At 46.6% G+C, this 22577-nt stretch overlaps 1 protein-coding gene across 1 annotated transcript in view; it reads left to right on the forward strand.

Moving 5' to 3' along the window:
- The window catches only part of PLXNA4 (plexin A4), a 507966-nt gene that overhangs the window by 23967 nt on the left and 461422 nt on the right, over positions 1-22577 (forward strand). Inside the window, exon 2 of the mRNA XM_036400402.2 lies at positions 8373-9636. Within this exon, the coding sequence (XP_036256295.1) occupies positions 8458-9636 (1179 nt within the window). The 5' untranslated portion in view covers positions 8373-8457. The remainder of the gene's footprint in view (positions 1-8372; positions 9637-22577) is intronic.

The following is a 22577-nucleotide window of genomic DNA, read 5'->3' on the forward strand; positions in this document are numbered from 1 at the left end:
TGAGAGCTGCATGTCAGTGAAATGCAGCAGAGAAACTCTTAGTGCTGGGGAGAACAGAGTGCCAGCACTGTGTGATGGCTTTGCTGGGGACAGGAACGAGACAGAAGTCAACCTGACACTCTGGCTTTTGGCAATATTTCCCTTTTCTCAGTGCCTCTATGATCTCACACCCACAAAAGGTGGGATCAGCCAAGCTAGGCACTGCTGTGACATGAAATCAGTGACCTTGGGTGCTCTTGCTACACCAGTTTGTTTGTTGGGGGGGGGGTTACATTTCTCCAGTTACTGTGATAAGGAGTAATTTTCATGGATTTGTCCTCAGGAGGCTGGGAAATACCTGTGTCATGTCATTGGAAGGTTGGGTCCCTTCCAGTTCTGGATGTTCCATAACACCCAGCCCTGGGGACTCACATCCCTGTCTGCTCCAGAAAAGAGAGTTTAACTCCAGTCTTTGGATTTGTAGGTTATTTCCATGACCTCAAAACTCCATTCTCGTTTCTGTGACGCTGAATATTTGTGTTCTTTCATTCAAGTCTCTGTAGCAAATTCCTGGAGGAGCAGGGAAAACATTACAAACCCCTCTGCTCTCCCAAGCACAGAGGAGCACAGCTCTGACCTGCTTTTGCTGGTAGAAAACCAAATTTGAAATGCAGGCAGAAACAACATCCACATGCAGTTTTATCACATGGGAAGAGCTGGGAAAAAAGGGAATAAAGTCCCACTCATGGCATGTGTTAATCCCATCATTTAATACTCTTCTGGCACAGACATGGGTAACAAGGTGATGGGCAACATCTGAGTGCCTGAGAAAAATAATCTGTGTGATGAGGGAAGGCTGTGTTGTCCCTCTGTATTTTAATTCTCTTGCAAACAAACCACTCCTGAAATAAATCCCTTTATTTGGGACAAGCTGCAGCTCTTGCAGGGATCTGTTCTTTTTGGTGAGCTCCAAAGTAAAGCTCCTCTGGTGTGGGGTGTCCCCAAAGTGAGACTTGCCTTCAGCTTGGGCAGGTTGTAAGTTCAGGGAGAAAGGATTTAGCCAACGTTAGAATCCAGTCTTTGTTGGGGAAGCTGTTGACAATGTCCCTATATGGGTTTTTCTTGCCATGTTGGCTCCCAAAAAAAGCTTCTGTCCATGGTAATCAGGGTTTATTAAAGGAAACCATGAACAAAAGTCTTTAGATGAGATTAAAGGGATTGTGTAGCTGCACTTGGTGCTGAATTGCTCTGTGCTGGCTCCAGCACTTGGAGTCTGCCTCATCAGCATCTCCTGCATCCCAGGCATGAACAGCCTGTGAAAAATGCCTATTTTATGATTGGCTTTTCACAAATATTCAAATGAATATTATATGTGTTGTGTTAGAAAGTTATGCTGCGTTAATTCCCTTAAGTAGTGTGTTGAATATGGTTTTAGGTTATAACATAAGGTTAAGATAGAAACTATGCTATGCTATGTAGGATACTTTTTTTCTAAAGAAAGGACTCACACCAGCTAGCAGCCACAGGACACCTGAATCTTTCAGAGAAAGAGAATTTATTGCTCCATTATCAGGAGAAATGAACTTCTTCCCACCTTGCTCAGCCATGAAGATGCTGTCAGGATTAGGAGGAAGAAGCTGACCCTGCACAGACAGAATCCTGTGTTTGAATGGAATTTATACATCATGTATGAGATGTATGAACATGCAACAGGTTATTGTTTTTAAGGGTTAATCCTCTGTTAATGTGGGTCCTTTTTCAGGCTTATTTTGCCCAGAAAAGGTACCCGGACTGTCCATAACTCTCTGTTTCTATTGTCTCATATTGTCCTAATCTAAATTGTCCAAAATTTTTATTACTCTAATTACATTGCTATTTTTATAACCATTTTATTACTATTAAACTTTTAAAATTTTAAAAACAAGTGATTTGTGCTTTTCACAAGCCTGAGTGCAGGAAAAGTGTAGCCACATTTCTCTTCACAGAGAAAAGCAAGGCACAATTCTTCCCAAGAATATTTCTGGGATTCACAATCTCTGAACCTCAGAGAAAGGAAAAACAATTCTTATCTCATTTGCTGTGCCTGTGTTTGTGCAAAAGTGGAATGCAACGTGGAGATGCTTTACCCACAGTGATGGTGTCTTGGTTCCTTGGCCTATCAGGGCCAAGTGAGTAGCCCCACTTTTCTCTTCACAGAGAAAAGCAAAGCATGACTTCCCAAGAATATTTCTGAGACTGACATTCTCTGAACCTCAGAGAAAGGAAAAACAATTCTTATCTCATTTGTGGTGCTTGTCTTGTGCCAAAGTAGAATGCAACATGGAGATGGTTTATCCGGAGTGATGGTGTTTTGTTTGCTTGGCCTGTCAGGGCTGAGTGTGCAGCCCCACATTTCTCTTCACAGAGAAAAGCAAGGCACAATTCTTCCCAAGAATATTCTTATCTCATTTGCTGTCCCTGTGTTTGTGCCAAAGTAGAATGCAATATGGAGATTGTTTATCCACAGTGATGGTGTTTTGGTTCCTTGGCCTGTCAGGGCCTATCAGCGCATGCGTGTCAGGACTGTCGGGACAGTCACGAGATTCTGTGCAGTGTGTGCAGAGTGAGTGCTTGGCAGATTCAGTTTAGATGTAGTGCAATATAATATAGAATATTATAGTATAATAAAGTAATTAATTAGCTTTCTGATAAGATGGAGTCCTCTTCATCATTTCCTCCCTCGCTGGGGCCTACTCAGCACAGCTATAGAAAATCAAACACAGGAGCGTGCTGCCTCATTAGCTGGGCTTCATTAGCCACCCTGGCACTGCCCAGGAGCCCTGGGTGCCCCTGGCTTCCTCCCAGCCAGGTGAGGAACTCACCCCACCTGGGCTGCCAGGCCCACTGTCCACAGGGATGGGCTGATTTCTCCCTCCCTTCCTCCCAGAGCTGTGTTTCAGCTCATTTTGGTTGTGTTCAAGGCTTTAACATGTATTTTTTTGCACTGAGCTGGACCCAGAGTGGGATTGCTTCTATGGCTTTCTGTATCCAGGCTCTTCCTGCTGACTTTGTGGTGTCCCTGCTGCCACACGTGGCCGTGGCAGGGGACCTGGTGAGGTGGCTCTGTCTGACACCTTTGATGGCAGGAGGGCTGTGTGTGTGTGTCTCTGAGGGAAATGCTGTGGTAATCACATGTTCTCTGAGCAGAGAGAGGCATAGTTCTCCTAGGATTTTCCTGGGAAACTGTGAGAAGCTGTGGAAAACTTGGAGAGAAGAATTCAAACAATTATTATCTCTCTTTCTGTAAAAATATCTATTAAAAACCCATTATTATAATAAATAGAAATAGAAATAGAAATAGAAATATAAAATAAAAAATGGGGTTTTTAGAGATATTTGGTTTTTTTGTAGATATGCTTCTCCAGAGTGTGCTGTTCATAGGTCACCAATAGGTGAGAGAAGATTCACCAAGGCCAATCAGGTCTTAGGTCCACCATTGTTTCTATAAGAACTGTACATTTCTAATAATAAGGTGTCTTTTCATACCCTCTGAGGATGGAGTCTCTGTATCACCTTTGGCTGTCCCTGATACCCCTTTGGTGATAAAATACTCTTATGCTCACCCAGTGATGTGTTCCTTTCAGGAGCTGTCGTTGGAGTGGGGTGGATTTGTCCCAGACTCCAGTTTAGGGACATGACCATGGATTTGGTGAGATTGTCAATCAAAACCCAGCTCTTTCTTTCCTCTCTCCCTGTACACTTCCTCTTGAGTCCTTCCCTCTCTCTCAGCTGACAGATCAGTCCTTTGTGTCCTCTTTATTCCTGATTTATTCCTACTTCCTCAGGCATAACTCATCCTTGACTTTGTCCCCTTGCACACTGCTGCATTTTGAGGATGCATTCATCATTCCCTAAATTTCCCATCTAATAATCAGAGTTAAAAGACATTTGGAGTTTCTTCCTCTGAGACTCTTTCACATCCAAGCTGTTTTTGCCCAGAATCCCATGTATTTACCACAGTTTCATGTTCTGGAGTCTTGGGATTGTGTCCTGGAGATGGCTAAGCAGATCTAAACTGCAACCTTTAACTCAGTGGTCTCAAACCTTTGCTGGAAATGCTCAATAACAGCAAAAAGAAAAAGTAACCAGGCTGTGGGGTAGCACCATAACTTGCTGTTTTCCAGGGGGAAATCAGTACTTAAACCAAACTCTGGGAGTTCAAGGCATCTTCTGGGCAATGTGTTGTTTGCAAGCCATAACGTCGTGATTCCACGGGCAGGACAGTGGTGTGAAACCTCTGAAACAGCTGTCTGAAACAGCTGGATTTGCTCTGTGACCTTCCCAGGGACCTTGGATGTGCTGATGGAGAGGTGATGTGGCAGGAGCCACGTCGAGGGCTGACCTGGCCTCACACAGGAGCCCTGTGGTGGCTCATGGCATCCCTGCTGGCCATAACCCCAGTGGAAAAGGCACTTTGGGTTTATTTTGGAAACAGCCAGCTCAGAGCCCAAGTCCAGGCCTTGCTGGCTGTGGCCTTTTGTTTATTTGCTTTGTTTTTAGGATATAATTACTCTCTTGTAGTCTCTGCATGTCCATGGCAGTGATTATTGCCTGCCCAGCTGCTGTGATTCCTGCCATCCAGACACAGGGAAAAAAACCCATCCACAACCCTCTTCTCCTTGGTGCATCCTCTGAGGGCTTGTACAAACCCTGCTCTATTCTGCAGGCTAAACATCCAGGCCTCCTTGCCCCTGACCTCTGCTGGTATTTATTAATTAAGCCAAATTATAAATTCTGAGGCTCCAGGACTGATTGGGGCTCCAGGACAGAGGGTACAGCAGGAGCAGATGGGAGAGGAGAGAGTGCCAGCAGCAAGCAGAGAGAAAATCCTGCTCCTAGGGTCACTCAGATGGCTGCTGGAAGATGGCAAAACAGCCCCAGGCTCTCCCTGCTTTGTCCCAAAAAGCTGCTCCTGGTGCTCTCAGACTGCTGATGCTCTTTCCTCTGCAGGTGAACTTCCTCCCCCATGAGGTTCAGTGATTTGGAAAGCATCCTTGCCTGCTGTAAAGCCTTCCTGCAGTTTCTCACTGGAGTCTCTCTGGTCTCCAGATGAAATTTGCTGTCTTTTCCTGGAGGGGTCACAGAATGGTTTGGGTTGGAAGGGATCTAGCAAGGTTCTCCTCACCATTCCTTTCTCCTGTGAGTGATAGCCTGACCTCAAATCAATTCTCACCTGCATGAGCCTTGAAGAATTTATGCCTGGAGCCTGTCTCTTCTCATTTTGTGTTGGCTGTTTGTTTGAATGGGCAGATTTTATCCCATTTTTTGCAGGTGCTGTGATGATTTTTGGGCAGAGGGGCTGCTCGGTATCAGCCTTGGGATTGCAGCAGTTCCCATTTCCCTGCCCTGCAGCTCTGCTGACTCTGCAGAGCAAAATACAGTCAAATACAGCAAAATAGAGAAACTCCTTCCTGGAGTTTCTCACTGGAGTCTCTCTGGTTTCCAGATAAAATTTGCTGTCTTTTCCTGGAGGGATCACAGAATGGTTTGGGTTGGAAGGGATCTAGCAAGGTTCTCCTCACCATTCCTTTCTCCTGTGAGTGATAGCCTGACCTCAAATCAATTCTCACCTGCATGAGCCTCGAAGAATTTATGCTTGGAGCCTGTCTCTTCCCATTTTGTATTACCTGTTTGTTTGAATGGGCAGATTTTATCCCATTTTTGCAGGTGCTGTGATGAATTTTGGGCAGAGTGGCTGCTCACTATCAGTCTTGGGATTGCAGCAGTTCCCATTTCCCTGCAGGTCTGCTGACTCTGCAGAGCAAAATACAGTAAAATAGAGGGGTAAAACAGATATCTTTTTAGTACTTGAAAAGAATAATTTCTCCCTAGATCTGCCTAGCTCCTGATCAAACCAGTGCCTGTTAGAAAGGTGGATCATAACTCATCAGTGACGGGAGCTGGTGTTCAGGGTCACCACGTGATGCTTCTGAACACAGGGCTCAAACAGGGACAGCTTCCCTCTTCTGCTGCTCCCTCAAGGATGGGTCCTTTTGAAAGAGGAATGGTTGTGTGGGGGGAGCTCATCCCACCACTGCTCTATCCATCATTATAAAGGTTATTAACAGCCTACGTGACCAGCCTGCCTATCCCTGCAGAGCCAGTCCTGCAAACTCTGCACTATAAGCTTGGTTTTATTAAATATTTGCTTGACCAGAGAGGCAAAGCAGAACAGGGTAAACATGACTAAAGTAAATGTGGGCTGACCTTTGTCCATCATCCATGCAATGCCTGCGGCTGCTGCAGCAGGGAGGGCAGCAGGAGGTGAAGGTGATGCTACAACAGGCTGGGAATTCTGGCTGCTGTGAGAGAATTCTGAAATATTTGGGGTGGCATAAAAGTGGTGGCTGCTCTACAAGCCCAGACTTATCCTTTCCACTATCAGATCTTGGGGTGTTGTGAGGTTCCCAGGATGAGGTGAGAGATGAGAATTTGACTCCATGTTCTCAGAAGGCTGATTTATTATTTTATGACATTATATTAAAAGAAATGCTATACTAAAACTATACTAAAGAAAGAGAAATGATACATCAGAAGGCTAAACAACAATGATAATGAAAGCTTGTGACTGACTACTCAGTCAGACATAGCTGATGGTGATTGGTCATTAATTAAAAACAATTCACATGGAACCAATCAAAGATGCACCTGTTGGTAAACAACATCCAGACCACATTCCAAGCAATCAGATAATTATTGTTTACATTTCCTTTCTGAGGCTTCTCAGCTTCTCAGGAGAAAAATCCTGGCAAAAGGATTTTTCAGAAAATATCACGGTGACAAGATCTAATCAGCCTATGGGTCAAAAGAATGTGGGATTTATTCTCCCTATTATTTTTGAAGTAATTTTTTCAGTTCCACTGGTGTTAGCAGAGCTGCACAGACCTGAAAAAGCTGCACATCCAGGCCTGTGTCACTGTCACATCTTCCTCCCTGCTGGGATCTGCAAGCAGGGATTTTTTCCTTGCCTCCTACTTGTGCCAGCCTGGCTGTCACCACTGATGACACCCCTGATTTCAGCAAAGTCACTCTGTGACAGAGGGGTTGGGACACTGCAGGATGGAGCTGTGTTTGGCTTGTGTCCTTTCTAAAATCAAGAGCAGCTTTGTGAAGTTCTGGTCTGTATGACAGGGGGGTGAAGGGCCTGGCCACCAGGTTTGTGTGGTCAGCACTCAGTGAGGAGCTTGGCTTGTGAGGCCTGGTAGGACTCCATGTCCTACATGCTCTGTGGGGCCATGAAGGGGTAAAGCTGTTCTTAGTACAGAAGCAACCAAAAAAGTGAAGGAAAAAGGAGCAGATGGATGTGCTGAGTAGGAAGAGGTGTTTCCATAGGGCTTGGTGATGTGCCCACTAAATGTTTGAACCCCACACTGCTCCCATCACCGTGGTCAAAACCTGGGAGACTTTAAGGGACTGAGTGGTGCAAGGAAAGCCTCTTTTCTCTCTTTGGAAAGGTACCAGAGTGGTTCTTGGGTTGTTGTTTTTCCTACTTCATGGTGCTTTAGGCTTTTTCACTGCTGGTAGATAAACAACCCCTTTCTCCTCAGTCAGCTGAGATCCCCAGGAGAGCTGGAATCTCTTTTAGATGATGTTCCCTTGGCTGTGAAGTGGGTGGAGAGTGGTCTGTGGTGAGAGCCCAGGGCAGAGAGGACACCCATCACCCCTTTTGGTCCCAGCCCTTTGCAGATGTGGCAGTGACAGCTGGCACACCACAACCCCTGGGTCTGTACTGCAGGCTGGGCTGCTGTGAGGCAGCTTTGATCTGGATTCACAGAGCTCCTGCCCAAACAGAGCTGTTCTGGGCTGGGATCTCCCTGAAAGGATGTTAATGTCACACCAGAGCTGGCTCCTTCCTGGCAAACTTCAAGGGCTGCGGGAGAGCTCAGCATCCATCTGGCCCCATTCCTGTAGGCAGATCCCTGACCTTCTCCAGGCTTCAGTGCCTCGTCCAGAAGAGCAGGATAATAATCCTTCTCCAGTTCTGGTGTCTCAGATAGCAAATCCACAGCTGGGCTAGTGCTGGCAGTGCAGGCAGCAATGCTGGGTGATGTTTTTACCATTACCCTTCTGCACTTGCAGTCAATATTTATGCTGCACCGTGGGGCACGTGGGTGTGTAATGGAGAGGGAAAGGGTGCTGATTTATTACTCTGCTGTGTGATTTCTGCTTTTTCTCCCAGCATCTTTTCTGTCAGGAGGGTTCCCTTTGTGCCGGTTTTAAGTAGAGAGCTCAGAGTGGAGAAAGGGAGGATTAGCAATTAAATACGCTCTGATGATGGCATGGTTGTGAAGGAGGGAGGAGGAAGGAATACTCCATAGTAATGTACTTTTGTTTTCTTTTTTCTCTGCTTGTAGGACAGAATCTGCCAGGGAATTGGCGTTTTGAAGAGTTTTACAGCTTCTAATCCTTGTTGCCTTGGGAATACAAACCTCTCTAATCATGTCGCCAGCCATGTGGAAATGGACTTGCCTGGTTTCTCACCTCCTGCTGTCCACCACAGTGTCACCTCTGGGCAGACAGCAGGCACCCCATCCAAAGAGGCCCTTCATCACCTTCACTGGAGAGCAAGCAGAGGGAAACTTCAACCACTTGGTGGTGGACGAAAGGACTGGGCACATTTACTTGGGGGCTGTCAACAGGATCTACAAACTCTCCAGTGACCTGAAGGTCCTGGTGACCCATGAGACTGGTCCTGATGATGACAATCCCAAGTGTTATCCTCCCAGGATAGTCCAAACCTGCAACGAACCCTTGACGCCCACCAACAACATAAACAAAATGCTCCTCATAGACTACAAGGAGAATCGGTTGATAGCCTGTGGGAGTCTGTACCAAGGCATCTGCAAGCTCCTGAGGCTGGATGACCTCTTCAAGCTGGGAGAGCCCTTCCACAAGAAGGAGCATTACCTCTCTGGGGTGAACGAGAGTGGCTCTGTTTTTGGAGTCATTGTTTCTTACAGCAACATGGACGACAAGCTGTTCATCGCCACAGCCGTGGACGGCAAGCCGGAGTATTTCCCCACCATCTCCAGCAGGAAGCTCACCAAGAACTCCGAGGCTGATGGGATGTTTGCATATGTCTTTCACGACGAGTTTGTGGCCTCCATGATCAAGATCCCCTCAGACACCTTTACCATCATCCCCGACTTTGATATCTACTACATCTACGGCTTCAGCAGCGGGAACTTTGTCTACTTCCTGACCCTGCAGCCTGAGATGATCTCCCCACCCGGCTCCACCACGAAGGAGCAGGTTTATACCTCCAAGCTGGTGAGGCTTTGTAAGGAGGACACAGCCTTTAACTCCTATGTGGAGGTGCCCATTGGCTGTGAGAAGAACGGGGTGGAATATCGATTGCTGCAGGCTGCCTACTTGTCCAAGGCTGGAGCCATCCTGGCCAGGTCTCTGGGAGTTGGCCCTGAGGATGATATCCTCTTCACAGTTTTCTCCAAGGGGCAGAAAAGGAAGATGAAGTCCTTGGATGAGTCTGCTCTTTGCATCTTTGTCCTGAAGAACATCAACGACCGCATCAAGGACAGGCTGCAGTCCTGCTACAGGGGAGAGGGGACGTTAGATCTGGCCTGGCTCAAGGTCAAGGACATTCCCTGTAGCAGCGCGGTAAGTGGAGCCCTGAGCACCCCACCTTGCCCTCCTCAACTATCAACAGGTCTTGTCTTCAAATAACCAACAGGTCTTGTCTTCAAATAACCAACCTTAAAGCAGAGGCCAAGGAACTGAGACTGCTTTGTCCCAGTGCTGGCTCTGCCTCCAGCTCACCACACCACCCGAATTTACCAGTTCATCCCTCAATTAGCTCATGGACAAGCTGGTGAAGGTGTCAGAACAAGCAGACATGCTGTGTTTGCTAAACCAAGGGGGCCTGGAATATTTAGGAGGGACATACCTGTTGTAGTTACTTCAAGGGTGAAATCACTTAGACCCAGGTGCACTCTGGACTCACACCCAAACCAAAACAAGACCTAGAGATGTCACAGCTTGTGCCAGTTTCTGTGCATGCTGGTGTCATTTTGCTTCCCTGGGCTGTAGCTGGGGCAGGATTTATTCAGGGAACTTTATGAAGCCAAGGCTTCATTTCTTCCAGGGCTGAGAAGCACTGGCCATTAACCATCAAAGCCCCTCGCCTTCCGGTCTCCAGCCAGCTCTGCACTGAGAAATTAAGGCCTGGCTGCAGATCAAGGATTAAACACTGCAAGATTTAAGGGCAGGATTGGGGAAGAGGCTGGTCTGTCTGACCTACAAATGGTCTGAAGAAATTGCCTCGGTTTATTCTGAGTGCCACTGCAGGAATGTGCACAGGGCTGGCTTTGATGGCAGGCACAGACAGGGGCATTACAGCCCAGGGCTGCAGGAGCCTCTCCCCAGGCTTTGATTCCCACCCTTAATGAGCTCTTTCAAGTAAGAGGCCAGTTCCAGTCTGAGCAAAGGGAATAGGGAGAAAAGTCAGAGTGCTTTCCTGCCCCAAAATCTCCAGGCAGGCAATGGGATATGGGATATGGGATTTCTCCTTGGTGCTCCAGCCTTGTTTGCTGGGGGATTCTCCTGATGCTCCAAGGATGGGCCATGAGGAATGTGGATGGCAGTCTCATTGCAAGGACACTGATCCTGCCTTACTCTGCCCTAATTCCCCTTTACACCCCTCAGTGTCCTTGCTTGACCTTGCCCTGCCCTCATTCTCCCACACCAAAGGGACAAATCCTTGATTTCAGTTGGGATCTCCTCTGCCTAGACCCTCAAATCTCCCTGTGGAGCATTGCACAGGGAGAAAGGCTGTGCCCAAATCTGGCTTTGATTTTTTTGTTTAGCCTCAAGGCCTGTGCACATTCAAAGAGCTGCCTTTAGATTTAAGCTGGGAGCTTCCCACTGGAGTTTCTTTCCTGGGCTCTTAAGCCTCTCCATGCATTTGCATATTTGCTCTGCTTGTGCTCCACACTAACGTTTGCAGTGCTGGACCTCTCCAATTAGGAGGCTTGAAACCACTCACTCCTGCTTTCAGTGGCTTTAGACGGGAGCAAAAAAAGCCAGCAGCTTTCTTGTGTCCCATGGGGTGAGTCCCAAACCAAGAAAACTGGTGTCAGACTGAGCAGGGACAGGAGCGCAGAGCTTGGAGAGAGGACACGGTGGGGAAAAGTGTTGGAGCATATTTATGAGTGTACATCTTCACTGTGAATCAGAGGCACTGCAAAAGGACCTGGAGATGCTTGAATTAAAAGCAGCAAGTCTGAAGTGTGTAACTAAGTAGGCTGAACTCCCCTTAAATGAGCCTGCTTAGAGCTGCTGGCAAGCCCTGCCTGAGATCAGCTGTGCTGCCTGAGGAAAGGGGTATTAGTGACTTGGCTGCTGAAAGGGGCTGCAGAGTCCAGCTGCTAAGCTTGGAAAATATTTGATGGTTGGTGAAGTGTTTTGGAGGCTGGATGTGTGTCTGTGAGAGCCTGGTCTCCTCTGCTGGTGTCCTGCTTGCCAGCCAAGCCCCAGCACTGCTGCTCTGCCACTCACACATGTGTTAGAGGCAGCTCTAAAAGCAATCACAGAGACATCAGTGAGACTTTCCCTGTGTTTGTGGGGATGTCAAATGTTTATCTGGTGGTGCAAACAGAGCCTTAGCCTACCTATGGTCCAAGCTGGAACTGAATTTCAGCTTTGTTGCCCTACCTCTGGCAGCTGAAATCCTGGATGAGAACAGGTCCTGCTGGGCACTGAGCATTCCAAAGGGACAGAGGAGAGATTTGGATTAGGTGTTAGGGAGAAATTCTTTACACAGACGGTACTGAGGCATTGGAACAGCTTGCCCAGAGAAGTTGTGGCTGTCCCTGGATCCCTGGCAGTGCCCAAGGCCAGGTTGGACGGGGCTTGGAGCAACCTGAGATAGTGGAAGGTGTCCCTGCCATGGCAGGGGTGGAACTGGATGATCTTTAAGATCCTTTTCAACCCAAGCCATTCTGTGATTCTTTGTAGGACTGAGGAGCTGGTTTCACTGCTCTGTCCTTGCCTATCGAGACACCAATTTGTTTTAGCAACAAATATTCTCCTAATTTTTCTAATATTTCTAACAGGGCAATAACTGACTCAAGGGGGATCCACATGCCTGGATACTTCTGCTCCTGCCTTGGTGTAATCCCTGCTCAAGGCTATTTCAGGGCTAGAGAAACCTCCTGGGGACCATTCCCAGCACAACTCTGCACACAAATAATTCCAGGGATGTGGGGGAACAATGCTCTGGTCCCCAGCAGCAGATTCTGCAGCTCCTCTGGTCAGGCAGCTTGCTTACATCTGGAGCTGAGAGAGCTGAGGTCAGGAAAGACCTTGGCTGGACAAAGTTTGTCTCATGGTCAGAATTCAGCAGGAGGCATTGAGTCCCCAGACGTCCTGCAGGGCTGGATGTCCTGGAGGCTTGTTCCAGTCTGGTTTGCAAAGGTGAAGGCAAAGACAAAACCAAAAAAAATTCTGTGATGAGCCTGTGGTTGCCCCCAAGTGCCTGTTGTAGATGGCAGCAGGGTGGTAGCAGAATTTCTAGGGTGGGAAAGGTGAAAGTCCAGAGATGAATGGAGAATCCTCAGTATTCTTTCTTCTCCCATCCCTGTGTTACAGCTGTCCTCCCATTCATCTTCAGCATAAATCGAAAAAAAAATGACAGATTTTTATGTCTGGGCAGTTGATTTGCAAATTGGTGATGTTCACTCAGGTGATGAATGGTCTCAGGTAATACCTCTCTGCAAAAGCAGGATGATAGCTTATATTTAAGCAGTACACTTGACCCCAAATGCTTAGAAATTCATATAATCAGAGAAAAACGAGGCTGGGAAAAAAAGGATTCCTCTGAGGTCATCTGATTTGCCCTTCTGCCCTACTTATAACGCTTCTGACAGATGTTTGTCTCACCTGTTCTTAACCTCTGGCTATGGAGATTCCTCTCTCTCCCTAAAATCTGTCTGTGCTGTGAGGAAGCTTTCCCTCATGTGGAATCTAAATCTCCTCTCTGGATGTTGAAGCCCTTCCTGCTTATGCAGTCAGAGGGCACCTTCAAACCCTGTGGACGTGCAGGGTGTTGGCAGAGGCAGGGCTGCTCTGGAGGGGAAAAAAAAGGCTTCTTAAAACAGAAAAGCAGCTTCATGTTGGGTAAAGAAGGCTGTGGTTTCAATGTCCTTCATAAACTTTGTAATGGAGCAGCCCGACCTGGTTGAAGTTATCCCTGCCCATGGCAGGAGGCTGGACTGGGTGAACTTTCAAGGTCCTTTCCAATCATTTTGGGGTTCTGTGACAGTGTTGTGGAATGCTGGATTTCTTAAAAAATAAAAGGGGGAGAAAATAAAAGGCAGTTTGAGAGGAGAATGGAGATGTAAAAGTGTTATTTCTGTCCAGGACTTGATCATTGGGGGATTTGTTGATTGCCATCACAATGAAATAAGATTATTGGGTGCATTTTGAAGCCTGGTGAGAGTTCCACTCCTGGGATGCTCAGCAGAGGAGGCAGGGGAGCCTTTCCCTCTACCTTGGGGACCAGGCAGGTGAAAGCTGTGAGACAAAAAGTGGATGAAGAAGAGGAGGGTGCTGGAGACTGACCCCAAAGCAGCCTGAGGGTGTCAGGGCTGTGGGGAGAGGAGAGGAGCAGGGATCCTGCTGGAACTTTGGCCGGCAATGAAGCCCCAAGCCAGGGGTGCTGCTGGTGTGTGACCCTGGCTGTCAGCTCAGGAGCTGCTCACATCCCAGGGCTGCTCTGCTGGCAGATCCTGGCCTCATCCTCCTCCTCCTCCTCCTCCTCCTCCTCATCCTCATCCTCATCCTCATCCTCATCCTCATCCTCATCCTCATCCTCATCCTCATCCTCATCCACTTCCCAGCCTAAGAGACTCCAGTCCCTGCCATGCAAAGCTGTCGCCTCCACCACTGCAGCTTCCACCAATATCTGCCCAAGATAATCAGAATGTCAGTCCCCAACTCCTGCCTGGCTTCTGCCTTTTGCTGGTATTTTCCTTTCCTTTTGGCAGGAAATGGGGTTTGACTGTTTAAATTGCTGCATTCAGTCTCTTCCTGTTTTTCATGGCAGCGCCGTCACTTGGGGGAGAACAGAAATGTTTTCAGAGCTGACTGGCCAACAAAAGGCCTTGTGTGAAGAGCTGGGCAATATTTTCCCAACACTTTGCTACCAGAAGTGGATGTTTGGGTCCCAAGCCATTGTCTGAGGAGTGACTTGGCTGTGAAGGCTTCTTGTGGCTGTTGGTAACTCCCCAAAACCTCTCTGCAGATGCTGCTGGTGAAAGCTCTGAGAGTCCTGCACCATCTCCATGCATTTGTTCCTCAAGTGGGCTCCTCCTGCTCTCTCCTGCCTACCCCTGATGCCCACCAAGCAAGCACTGCTGTTGTCATGGGGTTTAGCTGCATTCAGGAGGAGTTTTTGGGGATTAGTTTTTGGATTTGGGCATGTTTGGGGGCCAGCTGGGTGCACTGACATTTTCCTTTGGCAGCATTGGGATGAACACTGCCTGCTCCTTGGGATCACCCTTGGGCTCCCTCCTGCTCCATCCCACCAGGTTAGGAAGGGCCATTTCCAGCTCAGGTGGAAAGACTTTGTGTAAGGTATGGGACAGTCAGCTTGACTCCTGGGAAGGGGAGAGATGACTGAGATTTTGGTTTTTTCAGCCTATTTCCTATTCCTCTTCCTCCCAGGGCTTCTCTTTGCAATCAGTGGTGTTAAGAGGGCTGGCCAAGATTTTTCAGCCTGTTTCATGTTCCTCTTCCTCCCAGGCTTGTGTTCACCATCCCTGGTGGTGACAGGACACAGAGCACCTCTGAGGCACCAGGATGAGGAGCAGCAGGAGGTTGTTTTACAGGGGGGTTGGCAAAGGCAAAACCCCTCAATTTGTGGCCCAGGGTCTCCTGGATCTTGGTGCTGTGCCCATCTGTGGCAGGAGGAGGAAATATCTTTGCTCTTACATTTCTCTCTGGCATGGTGGGAAGAAGAACAGGGTCAACTAGAAAGAATGACCAGCTGGATCTGCTGGAAAGAAGGGGTGTTTCAAGGGGAAAAAATCACTTTACAAGTGAAAACACAGGAATTGCCACCCCTATCTGTCATTTCTTCCCATTTTCCCTTAAAAGAGAAAGGTTGGGGGAAAGGAGTGTTAGCTTTTGGTGAATCCTTGGGATGAGGGAGGTGTGGAAGGAGGTCCAGGGGCTTTGGCAGCCCTGCCCATTTCTTCTGGCTGCACTGGTGAGGACGTGAGCCTGACTCTTTCCCAGGGGGATGGATCAATCCCAGGGATGGGTTATCAGCTTCATTTTACCTCACAGTCTCCCTGTTTGCCACTTGAGCTATCCTAAATAAATCCCTGTGTGTGTCAGTGCCGCTGGTGCTTGCACAACAGCACTTTTTGCTCATGCCAATGTTGCAGTGTTGTGTCCCCAGGACGAGGTGAGAGATGAGAATCTGATTCCAAGTTCTTAGAAGGCTGATATGTTATATTATCTAATATTAATGTCAATATTTATATTATATTATATTATATTATATTATATTATATTATATTATATTATATTATATTATATCACATTACATGATATTGTATCACATTACATCACAATACATCACTTTACATCACATTACATCACATAATACAATAATTATATTATATTATATTATATATATTATATTATATTATATTATATTATATACTAAAAATATATTAAAGAGAAAGGAGACATCAGAAGCCTAGACAAAAATGGATAATAAAAACTTGTGACAGACTAGAGAGTCTGACACAGCTGGACTAGGATTGGTCATTAAGTAAAAACAATTCACATGCTGGGTAAACAATTCTTTAAATCACATTCCAGAGGAGCAAAACATGGAGAAGCTGAGGCTTCTCATCTTTCCAGGAGAAGAAATCCTGGTGAAGGGATTTTTCTTACTATATCACAGTGACATCCCAGCTGGACAGACCATGCACAAGTTTTGTGTACATGTCTTTACTCCAAAGTTTTCAGGCTGGTGTTTCTGACTCAAAGGTTTTGTGGACAGCTGAGGTCAGTTCTTGGTCAATTTTTAACAGCATTTTCTTCTTCTTCCTCTGAAAATGCAAATAAGAGCAGGAAACCCCCACAGAAACGATAAAGTTCAGTTTTTGGAAGGGCAGTACCCTGAGCAATGCTGTAATGCCTCTCTGGGAAAGCTCACTGGAGCAAACAGGCTGGTGGCTGCCAGATCTGTGTTTGTGCTCTTGCTCACATCAGTTTGTGTTGGATGCTGAGTGTGCAGAGCTGGTGCTGTGATAAGGGGTGACAAGTGTCCTCCTGCTGACACTGGGGCTGGAGAGGGTGGGATCTGAGCTGGGGAGGAAGAGGGACACAATCACTTCTGATTGTGATGGGGTGAATTATAACATCTGTGTTGTCTCACCCGTCTCATGAGACTGAAAATGGAATAAAAGTTTTGAAAACACCTCTCAGCTGCCACATCTGTGGGTCAGAGAAGGGTTTAATCCAACAGGTAGGGCTCTGACTTCAGGGTTTCTGCAGCTGAGCTCTGGGATTTGCAAGTCTCCCCCTGCACCTTCCACCTCCAGCGGGCCTGAGCATCACCTCCCCTGCAAAGCTGGCTCTGCTCCGGGGTGAAAAACTTCCACAGAGAGGAATTCCAGTTATTTCCCCACAGGAGGCAGCTCAGGGAGATACACAGCTGGTATTTCTCATGGTTGTGGTGGAAGTGGCCAGAGATGTCTGGGGCTGTGCTCTTTGGAGAGCAACTGAGTTCATGTCTCCAGTGTTCCCAGTAAGGTCCTGGCTCCTCTGAACTGGGATTGGGAAATTCTCCCCACTGTGGGGTGAGCTCAGGCAGAGTGTGGGTTCATCTCTTTGCCCTGGGGGTTGGTTCTCTCTCCCAAGTGCCACCTCTCTGCTTTCAGCCAGCAGGGATAGAGACTGGTCTCTGCCTCTGCAAAGTGCTCTGCGCTCCAGGCAGGGAGAAAAGGGGCTTTGGGTGCTCTGAGGGAGAGCAAAACAAAAACTCCTAATCCCCCACATCAACAGAAGCTTGCATTTAAGGGCTGTAAATCAGGGCCTAATTGCTTGGAGAGGATGATTGCATTTGAGGTATTAAGTAGGTTTCTCAGTATTAAACACCTGTCCTTGAAAGGATACTGCCTGACCAGTGGATGCAGAAATAATTCTGGCAGTAATTAATTACCTTCACCCTGAAACACCCCCATGCTGAAACCTCTCCACAAATCCTCATTGTCCTGGGGGGAAAAACCCAAACATGCATTGGAAACAACCTTCTCAAACCCACTTATTTCCTTCCAAAGCACAAACCAGGAGGAAAGCCTGTGTCTGAAAGTGGCTGGGTGCCAAACCCTCTGACAGAGCTGCTCTCTCACGTCGGGGTGACCCCGCTCACACAAAATGTTCATTGAGGGCAGAGCAGGGCCCAAGGCTGCTGTGTCTGAGATATTCCAGGCACAGCTCCCTCCCCCAGCATCCCTCCCATCCCTGCACCAGCTGGCTGTGCCTGAGCAGCTCAGCATCACCCCAGGTGCTGCAGCTCCCTGGTGTGCAGGTGAGCAGAGTCCCAGACCCTCCATCCCTGCGCCCTCTCCCCACCACACGGACAATTAGATTTATTCCTGGAAACTGCTCTTTGCTGCTTCCTCTGCCAGCAACCCAGGCTGTTTTCTTCTGTGGTCGAGCCCTGAGGTCGTCTGTGGCTCAGCTTTGCATTTTTGGAGGCCTCCACGTGATCTGCTCACATTGTCTTCCTCGCCAGGAGATTGGCGACTTCGCGAGGCTGACCTCGCCTTGCCTCGCCAGGAGGTCGCCTGTCAGGCCAAGAGACTTGTGCAAGAGGGTTTTTTTTTTTTTTTAATTAGAAAAAAAAAAGCAGAGAAAGCAAACCCCAGATGTCCTGGAAGAGCCAGAAGCAAAATGACTCCAGCTCCCTTGGTGAGGCTGCTGCTATTTAAAGCAGCCGGAGCAGGGGAGGTTGTACAATGCCCATTCTGTTGAGGAGGGGTTCGAGGGGGTGCTGGATTCAGCTTTGGTCTCTGGGATAAATCCTGCACAGACCCTTCCTCCCTCTCCTGATGCCAGTGGAGCTGTGGGGGTGAAACACAGTGCAGACTCTGTCTCAGAACTTGGAGGCTCAGTGAAGATATTCAGCCTCCGGGAGCACTCTGATGTGTGTGTCTATTTATTGATATTCCAGGAGTATAACATAAGACTTATCTGCTTTTCCCTCCCTGAAATGTCTCTATTTATCCAAATTACATGGATGGGTTCCTATTGTACCTGCTAGGATAACACAGATATTGGAAGAGTGGATAGAGTGCAGATGGAGATGAAAAAAGCTCTTTTACTCACAGAGAGATGCCTGAATCATATCTGACCACATTTCTGCCCCAGACAATCCCAGCCTGGCACCTGCATGGCTTTGCTGTGGGAGGATATAGTTTTTGCTCTGAGTTTGTTTGAAAAGCATTTTACTGAGAATGGGACTATGACCATGTTCACAGGGGTCTTAGGATGAGGGAAGAGATGAGGATCTGACTCCATGTTTCAGAAGGCTGATTTATTATTTTATGATATATATTATATTAAAACTATACTAAAAGAATAGAAGAAAGGATTTCATCAGAAGGCTGGCTAAGAATAGAAAAGGAAGAATGAATAACAAAGGCTTGTGTCTTGGACAGAGAGTCCAAGCCAGCTGAGTGTGATTGGTCATTAATTAGAAACATCCTACATAGGCCAATCCCAGATGCACCTGTTGCATTCCACAGCAGCAGATAACCATTGCTTACATTTTGTTCCTGAGGCCTCTCAGCTTCTCAGGAGGAAAAAATCCTAAGGAAAGGTTTTTACATAAAAGATGTCTGTGACATGTGACAATCTTTGGGTAACCTGGCAACAACTTTAGGACAAAATTTGGTGTTTGCAGAGCCAGCACAGACCTGGTTGTGCAGCTGTATCCAGGTTCAGGATGGAGCTGGAGTTCCATCTCTGGAAGTGTTCAAGGCCAGTCTGGAAGAGGCTTTGAACAACCTGACCCAGTGAAAAGTGTCCCTGCTCATGCCACTGACTGGTCTTTAAAATTCCTTTCAAGACAAGCCATCCTATGATTCTTTATTTAAAGAAACACTCAACACTAGGAAAGGCAAGACAGACAGATAGGCCTGGAACTGAATGGTAAAGACAGAGTTTGCCCTGTTTCCTCCATGCAGCACTGGGAGCTGGTGCAGCTGATGGAACATGTGGGTGACATTAGATGAGTACATTGCATTTCCCCGTTTCAATGTCATTACCCCGTTGTTGTCAGTGATCCAAAATATAATAGGATTTGTACAGCTGATTTATCCTGTAAACAAGCAATATTAGCCAGGCACGTATTTAGACAAGGAGAGAGAGTGGGAGAGGCAGAGTGAGGGAATGTGCATCAGGGAATAATAAAAATTCACTTCTCCTAATGAGGGAATGACCCAGTGTGGTGGTGTTTGAGGGTCCCCAGGATGAGAGAAGAGATGAGAATCTTGACTCCATGTTTCAGAAGGCTGATTTATTATTTTATGATATATATTATATTAAAAGAAAATTATATACTAAAACTATACTAAAGAAAGAGAAAGGAGACATCAGAAAGCTAGAAAGGAATGATAATAAAAACCCATGACTGACCAGAGTCCTGATACAGCTGGACTGGGATTGGTCATTAATTAAAAACAATCCACATGGAACCAATCAAAGATGCACCTGTTGGTAAACCATCTCCAGACCAAATTCCACAGCATCAGATAGTTAGATTTACATTTCTTTTCTGAGGCTTCTCAGGAGAAAAATCCTAGCGAAAGGATTTTTCAGAAAATATGTCAGTGACAACCCAGCACTCTTGGGTTGGGGCCCGTTGGTTGGGGATCCCACTCCAGACAACACAGGGCTGTGATTGTGATGGTGTCCCTGCTCCCAGGGCTGCCTGCAGCCTCCCAATTGCTCAGTCTTTCTTCTAGGTTCGGGAGCAGTTGGAATTTCAGTGAATTGACACTGCCTGGTACAAACGCTCTGAATTCCTCAAGCACCAAGATCTGCCCAGATAAGCAGCTACAAGCAGGAGATTTTCCCTTTCAGGGCTCGAGTGCTTTAGTTTGTTGTTCAAACTGATAACCAGGCCTCTTTAAATCCATCTTCTGCGAGATGATGGCACCAGACACATCTCGATTCTCCCCGATACAGGATCTCCACTCTCTGTTATTTGTTGAGCAGAGCCAAGCTCTCACCATTTCCAGCAGCACATACATCTCACTCATTACAGCACTTAAATCACCTTTGCAGGACCGTGGTGAGGCTTAATTAATGCTTTTAAGAGGCTCAGGGCTCTCGGGGTGAAGGTGTTGCCTGCATGCAAAGCAGCCTCGTTGTTTAATTTCTGCAGCGCCGTTGGCGCGGGCGGCACTTTGCAGCCCAAATGATGATTTTTTTTTTGTTTTTTTCCCTGTGTAACAAAATAATAATTATAGCAATTGTGATTGCAGCAACAGTGAATTGCTGGTGGTGCCATCAAAGGGAGGCAGCCAGACTTTATCTGACCAGGTGCTGGTGTGTGTTCAATAGGAATGAGAGGGCTGATCAGGGACATCCTTTAGGATAAATGCAGCACCTTCTCTCAATGGTGTTTTTCTGATACCCAAAACCCCCTTTTCACCTAAGATTTCCTCTCACTGGGACTCATTCTCCCCATCTCACCTATATATATACCAGTGCTGCTGTGTTTCAGGTGTGTAGCAGAGCTTTGCTGCTGGAATAAGTTCTTACAGAAGAGCTCTAGCAGCTTATTTGATCAATACTTCCCTTTTGAAAAATCCCTAAATGCTTATTTACCCAACAGTCCGTGCCAGTTTCAAAGGCAGAGTCTCCACACTCAATAATCTCTTTTTTTTTAGGGGTGTGAAAAATTTTGAGTGAATTTTTCAAAGCAGTGATCTGAGAGCCACAGAGATTATATTCCTCTGTTTATCCCTCAGCGCTGCAGCCACATGATCCTCTGAGCCAGCAAGGGGAAGTTTACGGGACCACAGGAAAGCTCAGCTTCCTTTTGCACCTTTTACAGTCACACTTGCTGCTCTTCAGGTCACATCCATCCTCCTGGCTTGCAGGAATGAACCTCAGTGGCCACACAGCTCTGGGGTGTAGTTTTCACCCCACCTGCATGGCTTGGGGTGCTGATGCTGAGATTTGGAATTGTGATGCTGGAAATTTTCTGAAGAGATGGAAATGCAATATTGTGAAACACGCCAATCACTTGTTTTTAAAATTTTAAAAGTTTAATAGTAATAAAATGGTTATAAAAATAGTGATACAATTAGAGAATTAATAATTTGGACATTTTGGATTAGGACAATATGAAACAATAGAAACAAAGAGTTATGGACAGTCCAGGTACCTTTTCTGGGCAAAATAAGCCGAAAAAGGACCCACGTTGACAGAGGATTAACCCTTAAAAACAATAACCTGTTGCATATTCATACACCTCATCCATGATGCACAAATTCCATTCAAACACAGGATTCTGTCTGGGCAGGGTCAGCTTCTTCCTCCTAATCCTGACAGCATCTTCAGAGCTGAGCAAGGTGGAAAGAAGTTCATTTCTCCTGATAATGGGGCAATAAATTCTCTTTCTCTGAAAGATTCAGGTGTCCTGTGGCTGCTATCTTGGTGTGGGTCCTTTCTTTAAAAAAAGTATCCTGCACAGCATAGTTTCTATTTTAACCTTATGTTATAACCTAAAACTATATTTAACACACTACTTAAGGGAATTAATACAGCATCACTTTCTAACACAACACATATAATATTCATTTGAATTTTGCGAAAAGCCAATCATAAAATAGGCATTTTTCACAAATATGCAAAAGGGAGATTTGGCTGACACAGTGGTGTTTGGGATTTGGGATGGGAAGGTCTCCATGAATCTAATATTTTATTTATTATGTTTTATTATCTCAGTCTGCATTGCTGCTGGAGGTACTGTCCCTTCTCAGACTTCTGGGGTCTAACCAAGGCACTGGAAATACCACTTAAATAACAATATGAGTTTCCTTCATGGGGACATGAGCAATTTCCCTCTAATCACAGCATCTTAAAATGGTAAGGTTGGAAAAACTCATCCAATTCCACCCCCCTGCCATGGATAGGGACACCTCCCACCAGACCAGGTAGCTCAGAGCCCCCAGCAGCCCAGTGCTGCTTCCAGAACAGTCCCAGCAAATGTGGGAACCAGAGATGGAGAACAAGCAAAAAACAATCTTTGCAATTGTGTCACCATGGCTGTGACAGACACAGCTGAAAGCAGGGCTCTGCATCTCTGAGGTGTGACACAAAAAGTAAGGAAAGCAGCCAGAATTATTTAAATTTTGTATTGTTGAGCTCCAGAAAATTTGTAGGGGCTCACTAATGGATTTAGCTTGCACACATCTTTGGGCACTTAAAAAGGCAGGACTTGGAGGATGTTACATTTATAGCACAAATTTACAGCACAATTCCTTTTATCCACAATTACTGATAAT

Source organism: Molothrus ater, chromosome 5 (assembly GCF_012460135.2).
Source record: "Molothrus ater isolate BHLD 08-10-18 breed brown headed cowbird chromosome 5, BPBGC_Mater_1.1, whole genome shotgun sequence".
NCBI classification, from domain to species: domain Eukaryota; kingdom Metazoa; phylum Chordata; class Aves; order Passeriformes; family Icteridae; genus Molothrus; species Molothrus ater.